Source organism: Trachinotus anak, unplaced genomic scaffold, assembly GCF_046630095.1.
Source record: "Trachinotus anak isolate AG129_WGS33_773 ecotype Australia unplaced genomic scaffold, CSIRO_AGI_Tana_v1 ptg000002l, whole genome shotgun sequence".
Taxonomy (NCBI): domain Eukaryota; kingdom Metazoa; phylum Chordata; class Actinopteri; order Carangiformes; family Carangidae; genus Trachinotus; species Trachinotus anak.
In genome coordinates this window covers 29,574,437-29,598,053 of record NW_027273853.1, presented here as the reverse complement: position 1 = coordinate 29,598,053, position 23,617 = coordinate 29,574,437, and the positions used below count along the sequence as shown (strand labels likewise).

General features: G+C 41.8%; 2 protein-coding genes and 1 long non-coding RNA gene across 16 annotated transcripts in view; 1 reads left to right on the top strand and 2 right to left on the bottom strand.

Annotated features, from left to right (window-relative positions):
- phf21ab (PHD finger protein 21Ab) overlaps nt 1-2,124 on the bottom strand; it is a 30,370-nt gene extending 28,246 nt beyond the window's left edge. For 2 of the 5 annotated variants that reach the window (XM_071462172.1, XM_071462181.1), the window contains exon 1: nt 1,807-2,123. The gene's annotated coding sequence lies outside the window, so the exon portion shown is untranslated. The other 3 variants (XM_071462141.1, XM_071462151.1, XM_071462161.1) reach the window with 3 other exon arrangements.
- Nucleotides 2,125-3,113: 989 nt separating this feature from the next.
- LOC139608436 (uncharacterized) lies at nt 3,114-17,707 on the bottom strand. Of its 9 annotated transcripts, XR_011685027.1 has the most exons (4): nt 16,510-17,707; nt 12,958-16,419; nt 11,466-11,581; nt 3,114-11,350 (listed from the first exon to the last, which is right to left on the bottom strand). It is a non-coding gene; the product is annotated as an uncharacterized lncRNA (long non-coding RNA). The 9 variants fall into 9 exon arrangements; XR_011685025.1 differs by having other exon boundaries at nt 3,114-4,223; nt 4,910-16,419; XR_011685024.1 differs by having other exon boundaries at nt 3,114-5,200; nt 5,693-16,419.
- The window catches only part of LOC139608397 (diacylglycerol kinase zeta-like), a 42,635-nt gene continuing 36,679 nt past the window's right edge, over nt 17,662-23,617 (top strand). For both annotated transcript variants that reach the window (XM_071462131.1, XM_071462122.1), the window contains exon 1: nt 17,662-18,459. In XM_071462131.1, the coding sequence (XP_071318232.1) occupies nt 18,248-18,459 (212 nt within the window). In that variant the 5' untranslated portion in view covers nt 17,662-18,247. The remainder of the gene's footprint in view (nt 18,460-23,617) is intronic.

Genomic DNA, 23,617 nt, shown 5'->3' with positions numbered 1-23,617 from the left:
TAAAAACACACACATGATAAACACACACTTTAAAAACACACCAGCACAAAAAGCAGCGTGTAACTGGTCATGTTTCACCGTACTTCAGTTGTTTCTACTGTTCTATTGTTTGTTGTGTGTATCGTGTGTGTTGTGTGTATCGTGTGTTGTGTGTTGTGTGTGTCGTGTGTGTTGTGTGTGTTGTGTGTGTTGTTCTTGTTAACTGCTGTGAGCTTTAGGAAACATCTCAACAGGTTTGTCTTTATATAATAAAACATTAGACTCTTACATTCCTCCACTGATTCAGTCATTTGTAGACACACTCAAGTCACTGAGGCAGTACTACTACTACTACTACTACTACTACTACTACTACTACTACTACTGCTACTACTACTGCTACTACTTCTACTACTGAGTACCTCAAAACTGTAGTTACCACTATAAGTACCATTACTTAGTGTCACTGCAGTTCAGTGTCAGTCAGATAAATGTGGAGCAGCAGAATAATGTAAAGTACAAGTACCTCAGAATTGTACCCGAGTCCAGTGTTAGAGTACGACTACTACTAGTATTACTAATACTTAACTCTATTATAATTACTATATGCTACTACCTAATGAGGAGCAGTATTTAAAGCCTGGTGGTTACCTGCAGTAACTGCTCTCTGGGTGGGACATGAAGTTTATCAGAGATGAATACTTCTTCTACCACTGAGTACCTCAGATTTGTACTACTGTAATATTGTGTTATTACTACTCAAAGTACAATTACTTCAATTACTGCAAAGTAACTGGTAACTTTGAGTGACAGACAACTGTAAAAAGCAGAACATTTCTCGGTGTGGAGGATCAGGAGTATGAAACATTCAAGTACCTGAAAACTGTACTGAGGTCCAGTGAGTACTACCACCCCTCCTGGTACTACTCAGTGCCCAGCAGTATGTAAAGCTGGCGGTTAATTGCAGTAATTGCTCCCTGGGTGGGACATGAAGTTGTCTGGATAAACTTCCATCAGCACCGCATGCCGCAGCAAAGGCCCCGAAAAGGGAAGAAATGAAGCTAAAATGGAGGTTTTCAAGATGAGAGCCGTGAGGAGCTTCTGCTGCGGGAGTTCAAACACTGAAAAAGTGCTTTTTGTTTCGGCGGCCGGATAAATGTTTTATAACCTCCTTATTAAACCGCCGCCGTCGGTCTGGACGCTCGGCTTAGACATCCATCCGACTGCCTCGGTGCATCCCCGCTAACGGTCGTGTTTTAGGGCATTCTGCGGCTCCTGAGTGTCTTGGGGGGCTGTGAAAATGATCCGGACCGACCCTCTCTCTGCCGACATTGCTCCGTGAGAGGCTGAGAAACGTTACCGAGAACAAGTGGATAACGTTAGCTGTAGCCGCTAATGCTAGCCCTCCTGTTAGCTGCGCTGCTAACGCTGCCAGCCACGCTGATAACTTACACCGAAGATGAATAATACCCGCGGGCCGCGGTGTGAGGGGAAAACAGACACGGGAGCTAAAGAAATCCGCCCGGGAACAGTCCCAAAAGACGCCATCTTTCATGAATTATGACACCGAGCAGGCGTCGGTGGGTCTAAGTTATATCGGCCCCTTGTCCTCCAGAATATCAACTCCTAGAATAAGAAACAGAGCAGCTAAACACACAGAAACACACTGAGCGGCGCGGAATGCAGACAAACACCGCCGGCCAGCTCACACACCTGCTCACAGACACACTCCGACACGCCGGCACAGGCGGACAGCAGAGGACAGGTAAACTTTGACAACAGAGAAAATTAAAGTTATGAAATTAAAAAGCCCCAATGTGCACTTACTCAGCAGCAGTCCTCCTCTAGATTAATTAAATATATATCTATAAGAAGCCGATCCACGGTGGAATAACAGCGTACAAACAGCCCGGCTGGCTCCTTCCCACAAACCTCTGCTTTGTTGCCGTATTTTATGTTTAGTTTTAGTCAAATTTGTGTAAAAACAGAGAAACTGAAGCTACAAAACAAGAAGAACTCTTCTTCAATCTCATTCAGCTCAGCCTCAGCACAGCACAGATCCCTGCGCCCCGGAGCTGGAGGAAGGGGGACAAAAACTACTTACCCGTCCAACTAATGCTCGTTTATCCGCGACGAAGCGTTTGATATTCGCGTGTGTTGTTGTTAAAGTTGGTTAAATCGAGCCGATCAGCGAAGCGAGCTGACGGGAAAATGTGTTCGAAAAGCGGACTACTTTTTGTGTCGGTGCGGCGAATTTATTTCACTTTGCCTAAGGAACGGCGGTGCTACGACTCCCATTGCCTAGGGAAAAAACCCGGATGTAAACTCAGTGAAACTCTATGGAGAGAAAGTCAGCACATACATACACACACACACACACACACACACACACATTGCAAGTCAGCAGAGCAGCGGAGCAGTTTGTTGTGTTGCTTTTTGTGTTACTGCCTGTCTGCGTCTGCAGTCATGTGTCTCCTCCACGGATTCAGAGCCGGGCCGTCCGCTCTCAGCCTGCCGCCGTCCAAGCTCCAGGGTCGGCTGCTCGCTGCTGGAGCTGCCGGACTGTTGCACTTCGTGGAGGAAGAGGAGGAGGAAGAGGAGGACAAGTGGCACGGCCTTTTCTCCTGCCCCTCTGTGTCCATTAGAGTCACGTCTGTGTCAGAGACTTCAGGGTTTCTACCTCACCAATAAATAAGTAATTCAGTGGAGCAATGTAACTAAACATTATGATGATGTCAGGATCTTCAGATGTGTCCTGAAACTCACAAGAACAAACAAACAAAAACACAGGAATTACTTGTACTTTACTCCTCTACTCATCAACAAGTCGGAGGGACAGACTCTTCTGAGTCTCCTGTGCCTGACTTCAGGGTGAGGTGGACCCACACCAACAAACAACTACATGTCACCAAGTAAACAAACAATACAAAACAGCACAGGCGCAATCTTCATCCACTTTCCCTGAGTGTTTCCACTGTTTATTTACACTTCTGCTCCACATATTGAACTAAATGACACTTCTAGTCACTTTTCTGATTATGATGTAAAACATATGATGAGCTTATTAAACATGATGCAATGTTTCACTCTCCACAAATGACCACATTAAGTAATAAAATACATTATTAATGATGTATTACTATGAAAGTGCTGCTACAATGTTGTCATTATATTATATTATATTATACACAGAAACATAAAATGTTATATATATGTGACAGAACATGATTTTAGGACTAATGATAATGTGGAAACTGTTTTTTTGCTTTATTTTGTTGCTGTTTTTGTTTCAGTTTTTTCTTTTTTCACAAGAACAAAATCGTTTGATCCATTATTAGAATAAAATATTGATCACTAAGGCTCCTGAGCCTTCAGCCTGTATGATGCAGCATTAGTACAAAGTGTAACGGTCTAATTTTAACATCATTATGTTTTATGTAGCAGAGCCAGTTCAAAGTGTAACAAAGCAGCTTATAGCAGCGCAGAGACCAGCGCCCCCTGCTGGCCGCTCCTGTGGAGTCTGTGCAACACTGTTGCTATTCAGTCAAGTGATTAATCTAATGTGTTTTAATTGGGAATGAGAACATGTACCTAGGTGATTTAAAGGAACACAATGTTCTGCACACACACACACACACACAGAGAGAGAGAGAGATAACATACTGCACACAAAGAGCAGCATCCTGTTGTGGAGAAAAGTAGATATAACTTTACTGCACACTTGTAATAACACTGTTACAGACAGGAGACTGACACACAAAATACATGTACTGTAGACAAACAATTACAATTCAAGAAAATAACAGATATGTTTCTAAACAAACCAGCAAACAACACTGATTATAAACCAATAATAAACTGATTATAATATATGATTATAAACTGATAATAAACTGGTTATAAACCGATTATAAACTCTATAGTTAGACAAACAGAAAGATTAAAAACTTTCTTCAGTCTTTACAAACACAGTTTCCACAAAAGCTTTTGTATGTGTTGGGTCAATGTGAATGAAATATTTTTAACCATTAGTTTCAACATTTCCAACATATCTGTCTGTTGAACCCTTCATGCTCATTGGTGCTGAGTGTTAGATGTGTATACAGATGTGGACGGGGTCTTCTGTTCCTACTCTGACTTCATTTCCTATGTAATGAAACATGAAGTGGAGCTGCAGCAGCTGGAATCACAGGGCAGTGGAGACAGTGGTTGAGCTGAGAGGTCCACAGGACACAGTGAAGAACCTTTAAGAATGGTGGAACCTTTAGAAGAGAGCTGATGTATTTGATTGCCTCACAGACCACCACCATCTACAACACTGCCTCCACCCTCACCGCTTTCTCCTCCATCGTCACCATGTTTGTTGATGTCAGAGAATTTTAACTCTAAACTTCTCACATTTTATTTCAATAACTTATCAATGATCAATGTCCCACTAAAATCAAAGATCAAAGAAAAGTCCAGAAAATGAATCCAGATTGGTGAATTTGAACTTTGTTTCTTCTTCTCTCCCATCAATCATCTGATGCCTCCTCAGGTTTATCTGGTGGCCCTCTTAAGAGGCCCGACCCCTAAATTGAGAACCAGTAGACCCAACTATCCAAGTGTATCTGATGTAGTTAAAGCAGCTCCAACAGAAACATGAGTCAGGATCAATGATCTGATCAGAGATCAGTCACAGAGACCCTTTACTACACAGGAAGTACTTTTACTATGATACTGTAAATACAGGAAGTACTTTTACTGTGATACTGTAACTACATGAAGTACTTCTACTGTGATACTGTAACTACAGGAAATACTTTGTGATATTTTAGGTACATTTTGTTGAGAATACTTCTGTACCTTTAATGAAGTAGGATTTTAAATGTACTGCAATACCTGTACATAGTAGTACTGATGTGTGTACTTCAGTGAAGGGTCAGAGTACCTGCTCTCAGGGTTTCACAGTGTGTAGACGTCAGGGAGCGACAGCCTCCACCATTAGACCCCCCACTTTGTGTTTCTGGTTGGGACCTGTTACATCACTGGCATCATCAGCAGAGGGCGCCATAGAGAGACGACATGAAGGGAGTTCAAGGTGTTGATGTGGAGCGGAACAAAACATCATTATTTCACAGTCCAGTCCATATGAATGAGTGAGTCTGGCAGGATCCAAAGCAAACAGCTGCTAACAGCACAATTCACACCTGACACATGTTCATGTCCCAGGAGACTCCAACTGTGAATACATAAACACACATCACAAATATAAAGATACAAACAAACAAACCCATGGTTGATGTCAGTTCACACCTTGTATATCTGATTTAGTTCAGGGATAAATCATCTGTAACCTTCATGAAGTATGAATTTTTAAATGTCCTTCAGAAATTTACTCTGAAAACACGAGAACATTATCAAAGGGCTGTGATGAAAGCTCCACGGTGAGGCCTGGTCCAGTCTACATCTGGAGCATTAAACAGTGTTTGCTGGTGTAAATCATGAGGTAAAGCACAAAAAAAGAATTACACTGATGTTGTTATTTAACTCTGTGTCATCCACATCCTCCTCTGTGTCCTCCAGGTTTAATGTGTAGAGTCAGTTCACCACCAGTTATCTCTCACTTTTAGACACATTATACTTTACATATATTTCACAATTAGAATCTTTATTAAATCAACAGTGAGTTTAACTCAGATGTGTGGACATGGTACTGCAGGTTGTCACTCACTGATTAGATGATAGATTCATTTTCATAAGGAGAATAAAAAGGCCCATTGAACTTGAGGCGTGAGTCAGAGAGTCAGCTGATTTGATTGATCACAATTCAACAGGTCCTCCATCCTCATCCGGTCCGGTCCTGAAGAGTGTCAGATCCTGGTTTTAATTCTAAGTTGAACCAATAATACATTAATAATACATTAATCATATAATAAATTCTTGTATATCAGAACATAGTATTATGATAATACTTTACATTATCTGATGATATTCCTGGATGTAAGTCAGATGTAATATCTGTTTGCTGAGGTACAGTTATAGTACCAGCTGTTGGTCTTTGTTCAGTTCTAATACAGTGACTGATGTGAACCACTAGAGGGCGATATACCACAGATCAACAGTTGAGTGCACCACAGTGCAGTCTCCTCACCTCGTGTCCAGCCGCTTGCTTCTGTTCATGTCGCATTAATGTTTTATTGTCATAGTTTTTAAAGTAACTGTGGGGCTTGTTTCTCAGGACCATATCATTTTCTTCACTGACCTTCTCTGTGCTTTAGTGCAGTGTTAAACTGAAAACACTCCCAGTTTGGTTCAGCACAGCACCAGTAACATACTGTTATTTTTATACGATGTTGGGTTATTTATCCAAACTAAATCACAGGTGTTTGACGTTACATGCTCAAGTTTTTACCTAAAAACTGTCAAATTTATTTATTTTAGTTTAACAAACCATGTGCACGTGACATTTAAAACTGCAGACACACATCACAGTCACACACATTTAAAAAGAGCAGGAGCAGATCAAACAGCTCACAGCTGCCCTATTTCACTTTGTGTAGAATAACCCAACAACAATGAAAAATAACATTAACACTAGGTCTGAGCAACTGGTTCTTTAAGTAGTGGATAGAGTTCAGCCAGTATTGTGTTGGTGCTCTATGGCACCAGTGATTTTTAGTGTGTCTGTGGCTAATTCTCAGGAAACTGGCACCTATAAATAAAGTGTTACAAAAGGTCAATATCTTATCATCTTGCATTCACATGGTACGTGCCCTAACCACTCGACTACCGGGCCGCCCCCGACACTGGACTTCTTGACAGAGAGGCAGCAGATGGTCTGAGTTGGAAGTGTTACAGTCAAAACCACCACAGTGAGCACAGGATCACCACAGGGGTGTGTGCTGAGTCCTTTGCTGTTTATGCTGCTGACACACGACTGATTTGCTAGGTTCAGCACCGACCACATCATAAAGTTTGCAGACAACACCACAGTTGTAGACCTTATCACCAACAAAGATGAGTCAGCATATAGGAGTGAGGTGGAGTGGCTGACAGCCGGGTGCAGAGCACACAACTTTGAACTCAACACCAACAAGACCAAGAAGATGGTTACCAGCTTTAGAAGGGTCAGTCATAGGCACCATCTCCTGATGGCCATCTGCGGTTCTGAGGTGGAGAGGCTACACAGCACCAAGTTCCTGGGGGTCCATCTGACGGACGAACTGACCTCCAGTGACAACACCACAGGTGTTGATAAAAGGCCCAACAGCGCCTTAGTTTCCTCCACAGACTGAAGAAGGTGGACCCCCGACTCCAGCCATGACCATCTTTTACAGAGGCACCATTGAGAGCATTCTCACTTCGTGCATCTTGCCTGGTTTGGAAATAGCAGAGCAGAGGAGAGACACAAACTGAACAGGATTGTGAGAACTGCTGAGAAAATCAGAGAGGATCCCACTCATCCATCCTCCTGTGTGTTCACACTAGTGCAGTCCAGGAAAAGATACAGGAGTATCAGGAGTTTTCCCCCACAGCAAGTAGACTGCTAGACCAGAACAAGTGAACACAGAGCTGTAGCTATTTGCACCTTATTCACATTCATTATTTTCTTTTAGCCTCACAGTTTTAGCTTATTTATCATTGCACTTACTTATTTGATTAATTGCTTTTATTTATATTTATATATTGCACGAAGTGTGTTGCTGGCATGTGTGAAACACTATTTCGTTTTTGTTTTTTATGTGGAACATAAAAATGACAGTAAAAGGAATCTAAACTGTCTAGCTTTAGCCTCAAGTTATAGTTTAGCTAACAAATGTTAGCTAGTTTCTAACTTAAGCCCTAAGTTACAGTTCAGATAACTAATATTAGCTAGTTTCTAACTTAAGCCCTACATTACAGTTTAGCTAACCGTGTTAGCTAGTTTCTAACTTTAGCCTTAAGTTAGTTTAACTAACTGTGTTCGCTAGTTTCTAACTTTAGCATTAAGTTGCAGTTTAACTAACTAATGTTAGCTAGCTTTCATTTCCAGTGTTAGCTTGGAATTGACCAATATGAAATGTCATATATGATCTAATGTCAGCAAACACTGGTGCTCAGTCCTGAGCAGCGAGACGCTGGAGGATCAGTTGTTGTAGACACGTTTAGACATCAGTTTATTATTTCATGTTAACTGCCTTTTGTGTGTCTGTGGTGGTAATGGTTGTATTATAAGAAGTATAATAAGTCTTATAATACATCTATGTTGGTGGTTTAGTTAGTTACTTTTTTTGATATTAGCTTCTATAATAGACAGCTCCTGTGTTGTATTAGCAGTGGTGGCCCAATGTGCACCCCTCAGACTTTGAGGTGTGTTCCTGGTAAGTCTCTGAGGTCTTAAGACTGTCCCTCTATAAAAGCATCGCGGGCATTTATGTACACGTTCTATGAGTCTGAATCTCTGCAGACTTTGCCTGAGAATTGCCCACAGTTCATTGCGTTGTGACATTAAACACAGAGTTGCCATAGTTACCAGGGGACTCCTGGAAGTGTTGAAAGACTGGTAAATAACCACTATAACACGGAAGACACAAAAAAGATAGAAGAAGAGTGATTAATAGCTATGACAGGAGCTAACTGTTACGTTAACATTACAAGAAAAAATAAGTTTCTATGTGAGTATGAACACAGAGGTGATTCAGAGCTTTTTGTTCTGTGATGACATGATGATGAATTCTACATCTGCTTTCATCAGATCTGATTCCAACATGACTATTCTGTTTACAAACAGGGAGCGAAGGGAGGGATAAATATAGAAAATCAAGTCACAAACCCACAACAGTACATGTGAAGGGGTTCAGTCCACTCCTGAATACCTGTATATACAGAATATTACTGTATGTATAATACTGTATATACTGTATACTGTATACAGCACTTCAGGATGCGATGGCTACAAGCCTGGTCTCAATACAAATATTCAGTCTAAAAGAAAACCATATTAAAAGGAAACTTAAGATAATAAGAAGCTATTTACAGATTTTCATTTACAGTCACATACTCACCTGGGGGATACAAGCCTGGTCTGAATTGTTCCCTTGAAATTGAAATTGAATTGAAATATAAAAATAATACAAATATATACACTTTACAACAAACAAAGATAAATTACTGACATGTAATGTAATTCTATATTACAACATTTTGCTATTAAATAGAATAACCATTAAAGCTCAAATCATTTATTTAATGTAACATGCTAAAGGCACATGTTACATACGCAACCTACTTTGGTGTCGTCAACCTCACTGAATGACACAGGTTCTTTTAAATTGACCAAATCTGTTTGTACAACTGGTTCTTGCTCATTGTTTTCATTATTATAAAAAGCGACAGTTCAGCAGTTCATTCATTGAACTCAAGGCTGAAGAACTTGTGTTCATAAGCTCTGAAGTCTGAAAATTTTAAGTTGAATTAAGTTGAAATTAATAAATCTTATATGTTTATATGTTAATGAGACGATGTTTTACAACCTCTGTTTCCCAAAAAGTTGGGACACTGTGTAAAATGTAAATATAAACAGAATGTGATGATGTGCAAATCATGTAAACTCATATTTAATTGAAAATAGAACAAAGACAACATATCAAATGTTGAAACTGAGAAATTTTTATTATTTATTTATTATTATGAAAAATATTTGCTGAATTTAAATTTGATGCAAGCAACACAAGTTGGGACAGGGGCAACAAAAGACTGGAAAAAAAACACCTGTTTGAAAATCTCAGAACTAATGAGGTTAATTGTCATCAGCTCAGTAGATGACTGGGCATAAAGAGGCTCCAGAGAGGCAGAGTCTCTGTGCAGTGAAGATGGGGAGAGGTTCACCTCTCTGTGAAAGACTGTGGGCAAACAGTGCAACAGTTAAAGAATAATGTTCCTCAACGTAAAACTGCAAAGAATCTGTGAGTTTCAGCCTCTACGGTTCATAATATCATTAAAAGATTCAGCGAATCCAAGGAAATCTCTGTGAGCAAGAGACAAGGCTGAAAACCAGGACTGGATTCCATAGTGGAAATCACTGCATGGGCTCAGGAACACTTCTGAAAACCTCTGTCTGTGAACACAGTTCATCCCTTGATCCACAAATGCAGGTTGAAACTCTACTATGCAAAGAAGAAACCAATCTAAGCATGATCCAGAAACGTGTCCGACTTCTCTGGGCCCGAGCTCATTAAAGATGATCTGAGGAGAAATGGAAAACTGTCCCGTGGTCTGATGAATCAAAATTTCAAATTGTTTTTGGAAATCATGGATACCTCATCCTCCAGGCTACAGAGGAGAGGGACCATCCAGCTTGTTATTACACAGTTCAAAGTCAGCAACCATGATGGTGTGGGGGGGGCATTAGTGCCCATGGCTTGGGCAGCCTGCACATCTGGGAAGGCTCCATTAATGCTGAACGGTATATACAGGTTTTAGAGCAACATATGCTGCCATCCAGACGTCCTTGCATATTTCAGCCAGGCAACACCAAACCACATTCTGAGTGTATTACAGCAGCATGGCTCTTTAGTAGAAGAGTCCAGACACTAAACTGTCCTGTCTGCAGTCCAGACCTGAACCCACTGAAAACATCTGGAGCATCATGAAACTGAAAATATGACTCTGGAGACTCTGAACTGTTGAGGAGCTGAAATCCTGTATCAGACAAGAACGGGACATTTCACTGTCAAACCTCCAGCAGCTGATCTCCTCAGCTCCCGAACCTTTAGTGTTGTTAAAAGAAGAGCTGATGAACACAGTGGGAAACATCACCCGGTCCCAACTTTGTGAAACGTGTTGCTGCATCAATTTCAAAGTGGGCATTTTTCATAAAACTATAAAATTTCTCAGTTTCAACCTTTGATATGTTGTCTTTGTTCTATTTTCAGTTAAAATGGGTTCACATGATTTGCACATCATCACATTCTGTTTTTATTTACATTTTACACAGTGTCCCAACTATTTGGGAAACAGGGTTGTAGAAACGTGTTAGAACAAGGTCAGTAACAGATTCACCTCCAGGCTGATCTGTGCTGTGAGTCCTGTGAGTCTGGACCAATCAGCTGGCTCCATCCTGTGACTGACAGGAGTGGGTCGTGTGATCCTGGTCCTTTAACGTGATCAGAGAGCGGAGGATCCATCATCTGCTGGATAATAACTTCCTGGCCTCATTAGAGCCTGCTAACCACGTTAATGTCCTCGCTCTGCTCGGCTCTGTGTGCTGATTAGTTTTCCTGTTGCTCTGCTCTGCTTTGAAAAGCAGCTCTGGCTTTTACTGTCAGGAGCTTCTGTTCAGATGTAAACACATCAAACCAATCAGGAGGCTTTGATGTCAGTCAGCTGACTCCACCTGCTGCAGGTGAAACTGTCCAACACACAGAAGGAAAACACTTCAAAGTCAAAGGAAAACAAGACAGATGTGGTTTCGATGCTCTGTCAGAAGATTCACACACTAACGGACACACACTTCATGCACACACCTCAGGATGTGTCCACAGCAGGATGGTGACGTCGGCCTGTTGGTCCAGACTCTCAGCAGCTGTTGGATGATTGTGCTGAGATGTGTTTCAGACATTCATGTTCCCAAGAGGATGAACTGTAACGAAGAAAATGAACAGGCAACACCTTTGATAACTGATTTAACACCAGATGTTCTCTGGCAGCAGCTTTTCTGATCTGAATATTTATTTTTTCTATCACAGTGAACTCAGACAAAACAGGACAATTAGAAAACGTTCACTCGACTTAATGATGACAGATTCATTTTTATTTGTTTTCTGATATTTTATAGACACACAGGTCTGTGGCTTCAGATGCTTGAATACACTTCACATGTTTTCTCAGAGAGACTTTTCTCAGAGAGTCAGAGAAACAGAGACTCAAAGACTCAGAGACTCAAAGACTCAAAGACTCAGAGACTCAGCTTTACCACATATCAGCCTCACACACATCACCAGGACTTCTGATTGGTTCTTCACTCAGTGACAGAGACAGAACACCACAGTCATAAAAACTGCCTCCAACCAGGGAGGAGAATTAAAGTGATAAACAGGAAGTCATTACTGTAACATGAGGCCTCCACTTTTTACATATTTGTTGGTCTGTTTGAGAGTTTGTTGATCTGCAGATTGTTTTCTGGATGAATTTACCACAATCATACGACAGGTCAGACACTGAAGTGAGAGCAAAAGCTTCAGAGTCAAACCATCACCACAGAGAGAAGCTCTGCTGCTCTTATTCCACATGTAGAGAAACTCCAGGGAGCAAACAGCTGCTCAACACTCCTCCTCTTCCTTCTCCTCCTCCTCCTCCGTCTTCTTCTTCTTTTTCTTCTCCTTTTAAAAGAAATCTTCTTTTCTTCTGTACCTTTCAGGTAATGAAACTAAACATGGGGACGTCAGTTCATTCTAAAGTTTCCTGTGCAGTTCTCACTGTTTTTGTTGGTTCAGTTGTGTTTATTGTCGACTTAGTTTAAACTCCCCTGAATATTTATTTTTTGTTTGTAGAAACATTTCACATTTTACATGTTCAGCTCATCATGATATCTGAATCAAAGTCTCAAGGCTGTGCTAACTTAGCATTTAGCGACAACTGGAGGCTCACAGAGATGTGAAACGACCAGCTGATCACCATGTGGTTCATCTGTTGAAATTTCAGACCATTAAAATTCTTCATTGTGTTGTAGTATCCTGTATTTTTCTAATTCAAAATTCATATTACAACTTTATTTGTCTGTGTTCATCATAAATATCAGAGACCATTAGAACCATGATAACCACAAACATAAAGCAGAGAAGCAGCAGAACAAGGCTGTGGAGTGAAGGTGAAGAGTACTACAGCTCAGCCCACAGCTCTCACTGCTGCCGCAGTCAGGACTCGGCCTGATGACATAATCCAGCTCCTCGCTCTGTTTCCCGCCTCGTGGAAGTGACTCAGGACAAGATCCTGTGGATCTGAGCTTTCATAACACACCTGCACGCCCCCGCTGCAGCTCCACTCCACGTCACACCCAAACATCCACAACACCTCGCCTCCAGGTCCAGGTTCAGTCCAGTTTCATGTTCACTCAAGGTCCAGGTTCAGTCCAGGTCCAGGTTCAGTCCAGTTCAAGGTTCAGTCCAGGTCCAGGTTCACTCCAGAGGGAGATGAGGAAACGAGGAGACTCTTTAAAAACAGACTTTAAAACAGGATGATCTGTGTGTGTGTATGTGTGTGGAGCAGGAGAAACAGGTGGAGCAGGAGGAGCAGGAGGAGGCGGGGCTGAGAGCTGCTGCTGCAGGAGGACATTTTTTTGGTCATGGTCAGCTGACTCCTCAGAGTCAGAGCTGTGATCATGTGACCAGGAACAGGAAGTTAGTTTGTCCTGGAAAACACACGTTGGTTTTTAGTTTAACTGAAAAGTGAAGCAACAGGTGGAGCAGGTGGAGCTGACTCCAGCTGCTGGTCGTCATAGTGAAGGATGAAGCAGCACACACATACACACACACACACACACACACACACACACAGAACTGTTAATGTCAGTCCACTGCTCTGAAAAGGACCCTGACCCAGACCCAGACCCAGACCCAGACCAGTGGGTGATGCTGCAGAGTTTTCACTAGATGGAGCTCACAGCTCTGGAAACTCCTACGGTGTCTTCAAGTGTCCTCAGCTCTGTCAACATTTCCCCAGCATGCCTTTAAAGTCAGTCAGAGAACATGTTTCTGCTCCTGGTGCCGCGTGTGGAGAGGACAGGAGCCTGTTACGCTGAAAATAAAGGAATGGGTTCAGTAACAGTCACATGATCAGAGAACAGGTCAAAACTGTTCTGAAGGGTTAACCAGGATAGTTTTACAGCATCAGCTCGGCTCTGACACTGGAATCAGTGTAAACCAGCTTCAGCACAGCTGGAGTTAAAACTGGAATCATCACAGACGTAAAGATCCACAAATCTGTTCAGAAAATAAAGACAAACTACAGAACGTCATCAGCTCATCCATGTGGAGCTGTGACACTCTCCTCATCACTGTAGATTCAGATTTAGTTTAGATCAGTAATTATTAAAGTCATTTCTGAAAACCTTTACTCTGCAGAAAACTATATGACTGAAAAACAGAAGAAGAGAGAAAAAAGCTTCAGGCTCAAATACAAACATTTCTCTAACGTTTTCCTCCTCAGGCCTCAGGAATCTGAACAGTTCCTGTGAGATCTGCAGGGTCAGAGGTCAAAGTTTTTTTTTTTTCTGGCTTTTTATGCCTTTATTATAGATTAGTGGAGACTGACAAGAAAGGGGGTAGAGAGAGGGGAATGACATGCAGGAAAGAGTCGGACCGGACGGGAGTCGAACCGGTGACTGCCTGCTAAGAGCGTCTTGTGTTCAACATGGTACGCGCCTTAACCACTCAACTACCAGGCCACTGTCAGACACAAACTTAACCAATAAAAAGTGTTTTAATAAAATTTTGTTTTTAAATCTGTTCTGATTGATATTTCTGATCAAATACATTAAACAAATATCAAGTGTTTTTCATAGAGTCATGAAAGATGAGCAGACAGGAGGCAGGTCTGCAGCAGCGTCAGCTCAGGGTGGAGCTGATGGAGGAGAAGGTTAAACGTTAAAACATCATCATCATCCTCATCATCACGATCATCCTCATCCTCATCCTCATCATCATCATCATCATCATCATCATCATCACGATCATCATCATCATCCTCATCCTCATCATCATGATCATCATCATCATCATTATCACGATCATCATCATCATCATCATCACAATCATCATCACGATCATCATCACGATCATCATCATCATCATCATCATCATCATCCTCATCCTCATCCTCATCATCATCATCAGTGTTTTATATACTTTAACAGTTTCTACACTGTGGTACCTTCACTGAGGAGAATCACCTGAGTGTGTCTCCACCTGAGTCCAGCTCTGAAACCTTTGAACAAATATTGACGGACTCATAGATTCTGGGTTTTTCCAAGGAGGAGATTGGAGCAGTGTGTTTTATTTGTTTTAAACCGTCTGGTGGATCAGTTGAAGGGAGAGGGCTCATCCTCAGCTCCCAGCCTCTTGGCCGCTGCACCTCTGTTTTAATTGGCTGTCAAAAATAACCCCGGCTCATCCTTCAGTTCCGCCTCGGAGCAGGAACCCAGGGGATGAAGCTGCCATGAGCACGTGGTGAAGAACTCTGCGTGGGTCTCAGTGCGGCCGTGCGACCTCTGCTTCACTGCAGTACACTCTCTCTCTCTCAGTGTGGGCTGGTTCTCCATCTTTATGTAAAGCTATGTGGGAGGGCAGCACATTGAGAGCAGGGCTGCAGAAATGTGATCCAAGTGAGAGGCAGCTGCAGCTTCACAGAGGGTGCAGCTCACTCTTCTTCTTCTGTTCTTTAGGGGACGGTCACTGTGGAGTCTCACTGTTTGTGACCTGGAGGCTTCAAGTTTCCACATCACACTGTGTCACTTTCATACTCCACCCTGATTGGCTCTAGGGTAACTGTGATGTCATAACTCCTGCAGGTTTGTCCAGGTGCTAAACTGAGAATTAGCGAACAGTGACAACAACAAGTGGAAACACTGGTTTTCTGAGTGTGTGTATGTGTGTGTGTGTGTGTGTGTGTGTGTGTGTGTGTGTGTGTCAGATGGGGGAGGGACTTTGAACTAACAGTAACAGAAAGTGATTACCCGTGTTACAGTTTTGTACTTTTCTTGAATATTCTCACTTTACTCTTCTTAAATTTTTTTCTACTCCAAAGTTTTGCTTTAAAAACAAGACATATGATCAATTAATAGAATATCATGCATTATTACAGATTAAAAGCCTCACAGCTGTTTTCAGTCATAAAGTTATGAAAACTCCCATGTTCAAATGTCCAACTTTACAGCAGAAAGAAACATGTTTACAGCTTGTACAAAAACTGTTCTGGTTTCTAGAGATAATTTCCTCCTTCATGACACCTGTATGGCTGAATTTTATAGAACTCACCTGTTTACATTTTATTAAGGACTAAAGTAATGGAGAATTGAGGGCGTGGCCTCTTTGAGTGACAGGTGGGTGAGCGTACGCACCAAAGTCTCAGCTCCACACTCGCCCCACCTCTTTGACCATATTTGGATTAGCTGGGAGTTAGGGGAGAAGTCAGGCACTGCCAAGATGGCGACGGTGGAGACCACTCTGAGCTTTAGAAACCCGAAGTTGATGTCACAGAGGCTCCGCCCATCTTTATTTCCAGTGTATCTGTCATTTCCTTTGTCACCTGTTCAACAACCTGACCTCAGGTCAGAGACACGTCTCTGAACCATCAAAGTAACAAACACTTCACAAGAAATCAGCACATTTTCATTGATGCTTGAACACCTGATTAAATGTAGACGTTGGTCTGAGCTCGAACCTGGTCCAGGACTGGATCTCTGTCCCAGATCCTGGTGTAGACCTGAACACAAACAGAGAACACACAGTTCTCTTATTTAAACCCATATTTCTATCAATATTCATGTTCACCTATTTATTGCTTTGTACCCACAGTTCTTCAGGTCCTGGATCCACATGTTGAAACTTTCCTCTGAGACTCTGCTCCATGTTGACATGACTGCATCACATTCATGCTGCAGGTCTCCTGTTCTACCACATCCCAAAGGGGGTCCACTGGATCCAGGTCTGAGACTGAACTGGACTCACTGTGATGTTGATGAAACCAGTTTGTGACTTGGAGCATTATCCTGCAGGAAGTAGCCATTAGAAGTTGGTGAACTGTGAATTTCCATGAAGGATGAACATGGTCAGTGACAATACTCAGACCGACTGAGACCTTCAGAACAGGACTGACTGGTATTAATGCCCAAAGGGAGTCCAGAAAACATCCCCACACCATCACAAAACCACCACCACCACCACCACCAGACTCTGACTCTACCAACTGCAGCCTCAGGTTTCTGGTCTTGGTGACATGAAGTGGAACCTGACGTGGTCTCTGCTGTTTTAGACCATCCACCTGATTGGATAACTACAGGAATGAGCAGGGTCTCTGAGCTCAGCCTCAGAGACAGGATGAGGAGCTGGGAGTGGAGTTGCTGTTCCTTCACACCAAAGGAGCCTGTTGAGGTGGTTCAGGCCTCTGGTTAAGATTATAATCCCATCTGGCCTGGGGATGGGTCAGGATCCCCCAGGAGGAGCTAGGGTTAGGGTTATATGTGTGTATATGAGTGTATATATATGTGTCTATATGTGTGTATATATGTGTATATATATGTGTCTATATGTGTATATATATGTGTCTATACGTGTGTATATATGTGTATATATGTGTATATGTGTGTATATGTGTGTATATGTGTGTGTATGTGTATATATGTGTGTGTATATGTGTGTATATGTGTGTGTATATGTGTGTATATGTGTGTATATGTGTGTGTATATATGTGTGTATATGTGTGTGTATATGTGTGTGTATATGTGTGTATATGTGTGTGTGTATATGTGTGTATATATAGACCTGGCTCGCTCCTTGTGAGTCCGTCATGTCCTCCGCTGCTGCTACAGCTCTGGAGAGGAGAAAATTAGTTCATTTCCTCCTCTTTTTTTAGCCTCCTCAGCAGCTGCACAGTCTCTGAAGCACCAGCAGGTGGCAAAGTTCTCACCTCTGCCTCTCAGCCAATCAGAGCAAGGGGAGCTGGGGGTGGGCGGGACATAGGAAAAAAGAGAGGGAGAGCCACAGGGCTGAGATAAAAGTAAAGAGTGAGCAGAGCGGCAGAGACACACGACTCGGAGGACAGAGAGCAGGAGTGTGGAGAGGAGAAGCAACAGGTAGGAAGAGAGGAGGCACAGAGGGAGGTCAGCTCCTGCTTAACTCCCTCAGTTTGTGTTTCAGGGTCAGGGCTTCAAACTTCCTGGATTCTCTGTGGGGAGAAAAAGGAGCTGTGTTCAGAGAGCATGAGGAGGAGAGAGGCGTCCTCAGGCTGGGAGGGTTAGGAGAAGGAAGGAAGTCAGGAAGCCAGTGTAAAGAGAAGCAGCCCCTCTTCTCCTCCTCCTCCTCCTACCTTGGCTGTAAGTCAGAGAGGAGTTGTTGTGGCTGTGCTGCTGCTTCCTGGTGTGAAGTGGAGCTGAGCCGAGAAACACACACGGCTGCACTTCCTGTGTGTGAGCACTGAAGTTGTGAGTGGAAGCTGCAGCGGCTCGGAGCAGTGGAGCTGTCAGAATGGCTGACTGCTCAGCGCTGACCTCAGACCAGCTGTGAGAGGAGACGCACACAGACTGAGGTGTCCATGGATCAGCAGCAGCCTGAGGAGGAGCGGCCAGCCCAGCGCAGCACCTCCCCGCAGGATGGAGTGGAGGAGCCCCTCACCTCCACCTCTGTCCCCTCCTCCTCCACCTCCACCTCGTCCTCCTCCAACACCGAGCTGCCCTCTGTGGCCCCAGCCCCCCGCTGCCACCACACCAGCCGGCCCTTCACCGGCCTGAGGATCTTCTGCAGGAGGTCAGTGTCTTCTTCTTCTTCTTCTTCTTCTGCATCTTCTGCCGCAGCAGCATGTCACAGCTGCTCCAGTCAAACACTGAACTTCTTCACACAATAAAATGTGTTTGAAACTTTTTAATGAAAAGCAGCAGCTCTTGATTCAAAGCTCTTGAACGTGCTGCTGAGCGGGCTCCTCCTCTGCTGCACAGGAAGTGATGTCACGTACGACACGTTTCCAGCTGAAAGTCCAGATGTGTAAATTATCTTCAGGTTGGTTCCACAGTTAAATGAAGTAGAGACACAGAGTCATTGTGTGTCTGTATCTTGAGGTTGGAGCTGCAGCTAACGATCCATTTCATTATTGATTAATCTGCCAGTTATTCTTTAGATTTATTGATCCATTGTTTTATCTGTGAACCGACATAAAAAGTAAAAATGATTATCTTACCCACAGACCAAGGTGACATCTACAAATATTTTGCTCTGAAATCCAAAGATCATCGATGATCATCATGACTTTTCAGTCAGATACTTTATATCGGCCAGTGATCACTTCATCATCCATTGTTTTCTGATAATTGAAAACAGTTATTTATTTATTTATTTGGATCCTCATCAGCTCCTCTTCCTCGGCTCCACTCAAGTTAACAAAACATCATCATTCAAAACAACAATATAAATTAGAATCAAAGCCAAAAGGGAACAAGAAAAAACAACAAGCAGTAAAACTACTGACAACAATAAGAGCAACAGTAACAGGTCCCAACACTGTAACAGTGAAACAACAGGAGCACAACTGAAAACTGTGACTGAAGAAAAAATGATGTTTTCATTCTGTAAAAATTCAGTTTATTGTAACAAAGAAAATCAAACCACCTGAGAATATTTTAGCATTTTATCTTAAACATGAACAAATCTTTATTTGATTATATAGTAAAGAGTTGCAGCTACAATTCCTGTTGATCAACTGATCAATCAATTAATGAAATCACTGCAGCTGATATTTTATTTATACAAAAACATTTTATCCAACTGAGACCACGAGATGTAAAAATAAGCTCGTCACATCAGTTTAACAAAGAGAAACGATAGTGAAACCGCTCAGACCAGAAGAAGAAGCAGCCACAGTTTCATCTGTTGTTTTTGGCGTTTCTCGCCTTGATGCTGATATAAAATCACAAACTACAGAAAAACAGGAGGAAAGAGAAGAAACATGTCAGTTCTCACATTTGTTGCTTTTCTTACAGGAAACAGAATATTTCTGGGGTTTGAACTGTTGGTCATGTGATTTAATCCCTTTGGGCTCTGAGATGTTGTAACAAGCATTTTCCACAGTTCTCTTATGTTTTATAGACTAAATGAAAATCACTGTTGCTGCATCCCTTATTGGACGGTTTGTAGTGACACTGACTATCAGTCGTTCAGTGAAGCTGAAATAAAAAGTATAAATAACATAAGGATCATAGAGAAGAGTCTGCAGAAGCTCAGCATCCTTCACAGTAAGGAAAAACAAACTGAGTCATGGTTCAGATCAACAAGAAAGGAGCCAAAAATAGAGTTAATGTCGGTGTCGAGTTTTCTCTCAAATACGCTTTTTTACTGTGGGACTGGTTGGACTGGTTGGACTGGTTTCACTGCTTTGAATCTGTCTTTATTGATTTATTGATTTATTTATGATAATACAATTTTAAACAAAGATGTAAAACAGTAGAAACTAAGTTAAAATTAAACTTAAACTAAGCCAAGAATGAAGGTTCAATCTGTGTAGTTCAGTGTCAGCTGTTTGATCTGCAGAGCTACACCATAAAAACAGCATAAATATAAAGGGAGTTTGGAACTGATGAATAGTTCTGATGAATATCTCAACAGTATCAACAGTAACAAATGTTCAGTTTACATTCAACTAAGAACAGCAGCAGATTCTCACATGAGAACCTGAAACTGTCAAACCTGATTTGATGTCTACATGCAAAGAGTGAAATATCAGTTGATTAAATGATCTGTCTGTCGATCACAATAAAAGACTGAGTCACTCCTCCATCCTCTGGACCAGCCGGCGGTCCTGACGCCAGTGAACAGAGTCAATAATTCAAACGAAGCTCTTTCCTGGTCACAACATGTTTTTCACCTGAGACATCTTCAGTCATTTCCAAAACATTGTCTGTCTGTCACTGGCCAACCTGGTGTGGCCATGGTGTCTGAACAAGACGCCAATGTCTGTAGTCACCTCATGTGTCAGTTCTCTACTGACCAACCTCCTCAACCTAACTTACCCTAACCAGACTAACCCTAACCCTCACTAAGACAGGGATAAATGACCAGTGAAATGCTTTCAGAGGTGACATCATATCATGTAGCGTTGGCCACAGGGCTTCCTGCTGCATCATTACATGTCACTGATCTGATTAAACTGTGCTGCTCTCTGCAGTGAGCGGGCTGGACAGTCTGAATGTAATGATAAAGAGAAACAAGTAAAACCAGCAGATGATGTTTACTTTGATGTAATATTCTTGCAGATCTCTCTCTTGTATTTCTTATTTTAATGTAAGTGGATGAGGTGCAGAAGTGTAGAGATGTGAATGTGTTGGATTTAGTTATTTAATGATCAGTTGTTGCTTTTGGGTTTTACTGATGGTTTAGTTTCTTTCAGGGAATTATAATATACCTCATATGGAATGGCAGGTAAAGTATTCTTTCATCAACATTTTAAATCTAAATGAAGTTTATTGTTATTGATTAACATGAGAAGCTTAGAGAACAGTGGTTTTGTTGTTGTAATTTAGGTTATGGTTTGTTTTTCTTTCTGCCAGATTCCAGTGGCATCTTCTTCTTGTGTTTTATTATAGTTGGGTCAAGTCTGTTAGTGAAGCTCTGTCTGTTCTTCTTCATCTGTTTACTGAAAAACATCCTCCTTTAAAAATCAACCAGAGACCATGTGACGGGATCACAACAGCCTGTCAACAAGTTCGACCAATCAGTACTCAGCAGTTATTACTACATTATTACAGGAGTACTCTGTAGTTATTATTACATTATTACAGGAGTACTCTGTAGTTATTATTACATTATTACAGGAGTACTCTGTAGTTATTACTACATTATTACTGTCTTATTACGGGACTACTCAGTTATTATTACATTTCTTTATTATTACAGGAGTACTCAGTTATTACTACATTATTACTACATTATTACACAAGCACTCAGTTATTATTACTACATTATTACAGGAGTACTTGGTTACTTCAGGTGAACTTCAGATTGTGTTTTTTTGACAGAGTGAGATCCACTGATGTTTTTTATCACTTGCACTGAAAACATGTTGTGAAGGGGGACAATGCGTTTCATTCTTAGTGTAAAAAATGATAAACCTGTCCTCATCATTACTTAGACAAGTAATCAATTATCTAACAAGCTGCCAGTTGAATGTTGTCGACCAAAATCACAGAGGATACTAATCATCAGAGTGTCTGAGCTCGTGTGGATGTTTCTGAACTGAACTTGAGGTTGACTTCCTCTTTGATCCACTGTGATCTGAGTAACACGTCAGAGTGTGTGTTAGTCAGCGCTGCTTGCTGTCTGTGTAATGAGTTTTACATCAAGCAGACGACAAACCATCATGAACAGAGCTGCAAAACAACCAACCACATTTACTCAGCTACTTTATTTAAGTGGAGTATTTCCATTTTCTGGAAATATTGTATGTTTTTACTGCACAACATTTATCTGGCTCCTGGAGTTATTGGTCACTTTTCAGATTCAGATTTTACATTAAAAAAAACATACAATAAGCTCCTATAAATGATGGTTTGTTTCAGATGAAGCAGGTCAGCCCCACATTGATACAACACAATGTGATACTAGGTGACGGCTAAGAATACTTCAGTGGCACAACATTTTTTACTGTTTCAGATGCTTTAACTGAGGTAACAGACCTGAACGTCTCCTCCATCAACTCTTCATGCTCTACAGTATAAAATGACTTTGAGTGGGCAGGTGTGCAATTCGAACATTGTCACATCCTGGACATCCTCCACTGTGAATAAAAAGGTAGCAAGTGCAAATTCAAGTTCAGTCAGGTGGTTTGTTTAATCTCCCAGTGATCTCCCATGGACCTCTAATTATAGCTGCTATTAATGGATTGGCAGAGCAATTAATTAAAAGCGGTCATTTTTGGGGCCTGGTGGGAATATTTGACTCAGGAGGAGAGGATTGAATCTGCAGACCTCAGAGGAAAGATGAGAGGAGAGAGGAGGGTGAGGAAGATGGACTCCTCCTCCTCCCATCTGGAAACAGTCAAGGGCTTTAAAGGATAACACCAGTGTAATTTTATTATTCTGCTATTACCAAAAAGGAAATAGTGTCTAAAGCCGGCTGATGCTTCCCACCGATTGGAAGTCACAGGCTGCCAATGTTTAAGAAATCTGACAGGAACAGCTCATAGAGACATGTTGACGTGTCAGACCTCATCATACAATCACTGAGAAATAAACACTGTCAGAGACAAGGACAAATACTGGCTTAACTCCTGTTACATTCATGCTCCTGGGGATAATAATAATATTATAATGTAATAATTCCTTATAGATCTGGGCTTGTTTTCACAAATCATTTTATCTTCCACTCAGAGTTCTCCTGAGTTTTCTCTAAATACTCTTCACAAAGCTGCTGAGACCAACTTCACTGAGGAAAAGAAAAACTCCTGAGCTCACACCGAGACTCTGTTGCTATGGTGACGTCAGTTCTCATGGACGAGCTCGTTGTAAGAACCACAGTGATTGGTTGATGACAGATCGGTCTGGCACTGAGAAATAAACAAATATAAATTAAATAAGTACAAATTATGTTCTGTTTACTAAAGTAGTGGATTCTTATCTGTGTGATCAGGTTTGTGTATATAATAAAACATTTAAACCTGACTGAGAGGCTGTGATCCACCTGTTGTGATGTAGCTGTGGTCCCTGTGTGTGTGTGTGTGTGTGTGTGTGTGTGTGTGTGTGTGTGTGTGTGTGTGTGTGTGTGTGTGTGTGTGTGTGTGTGTGTGTGTGCTTGGTTCAGTCATTTTTACATGGTTCCATCTCTGGCTCCGATCACACCGGGTCAACCTTCATTTCTCTGGAGCTGCTGAACATCTGAAGGGAACCATATGAACTGTTCTGTTATGTGGGTTCTACAGAGA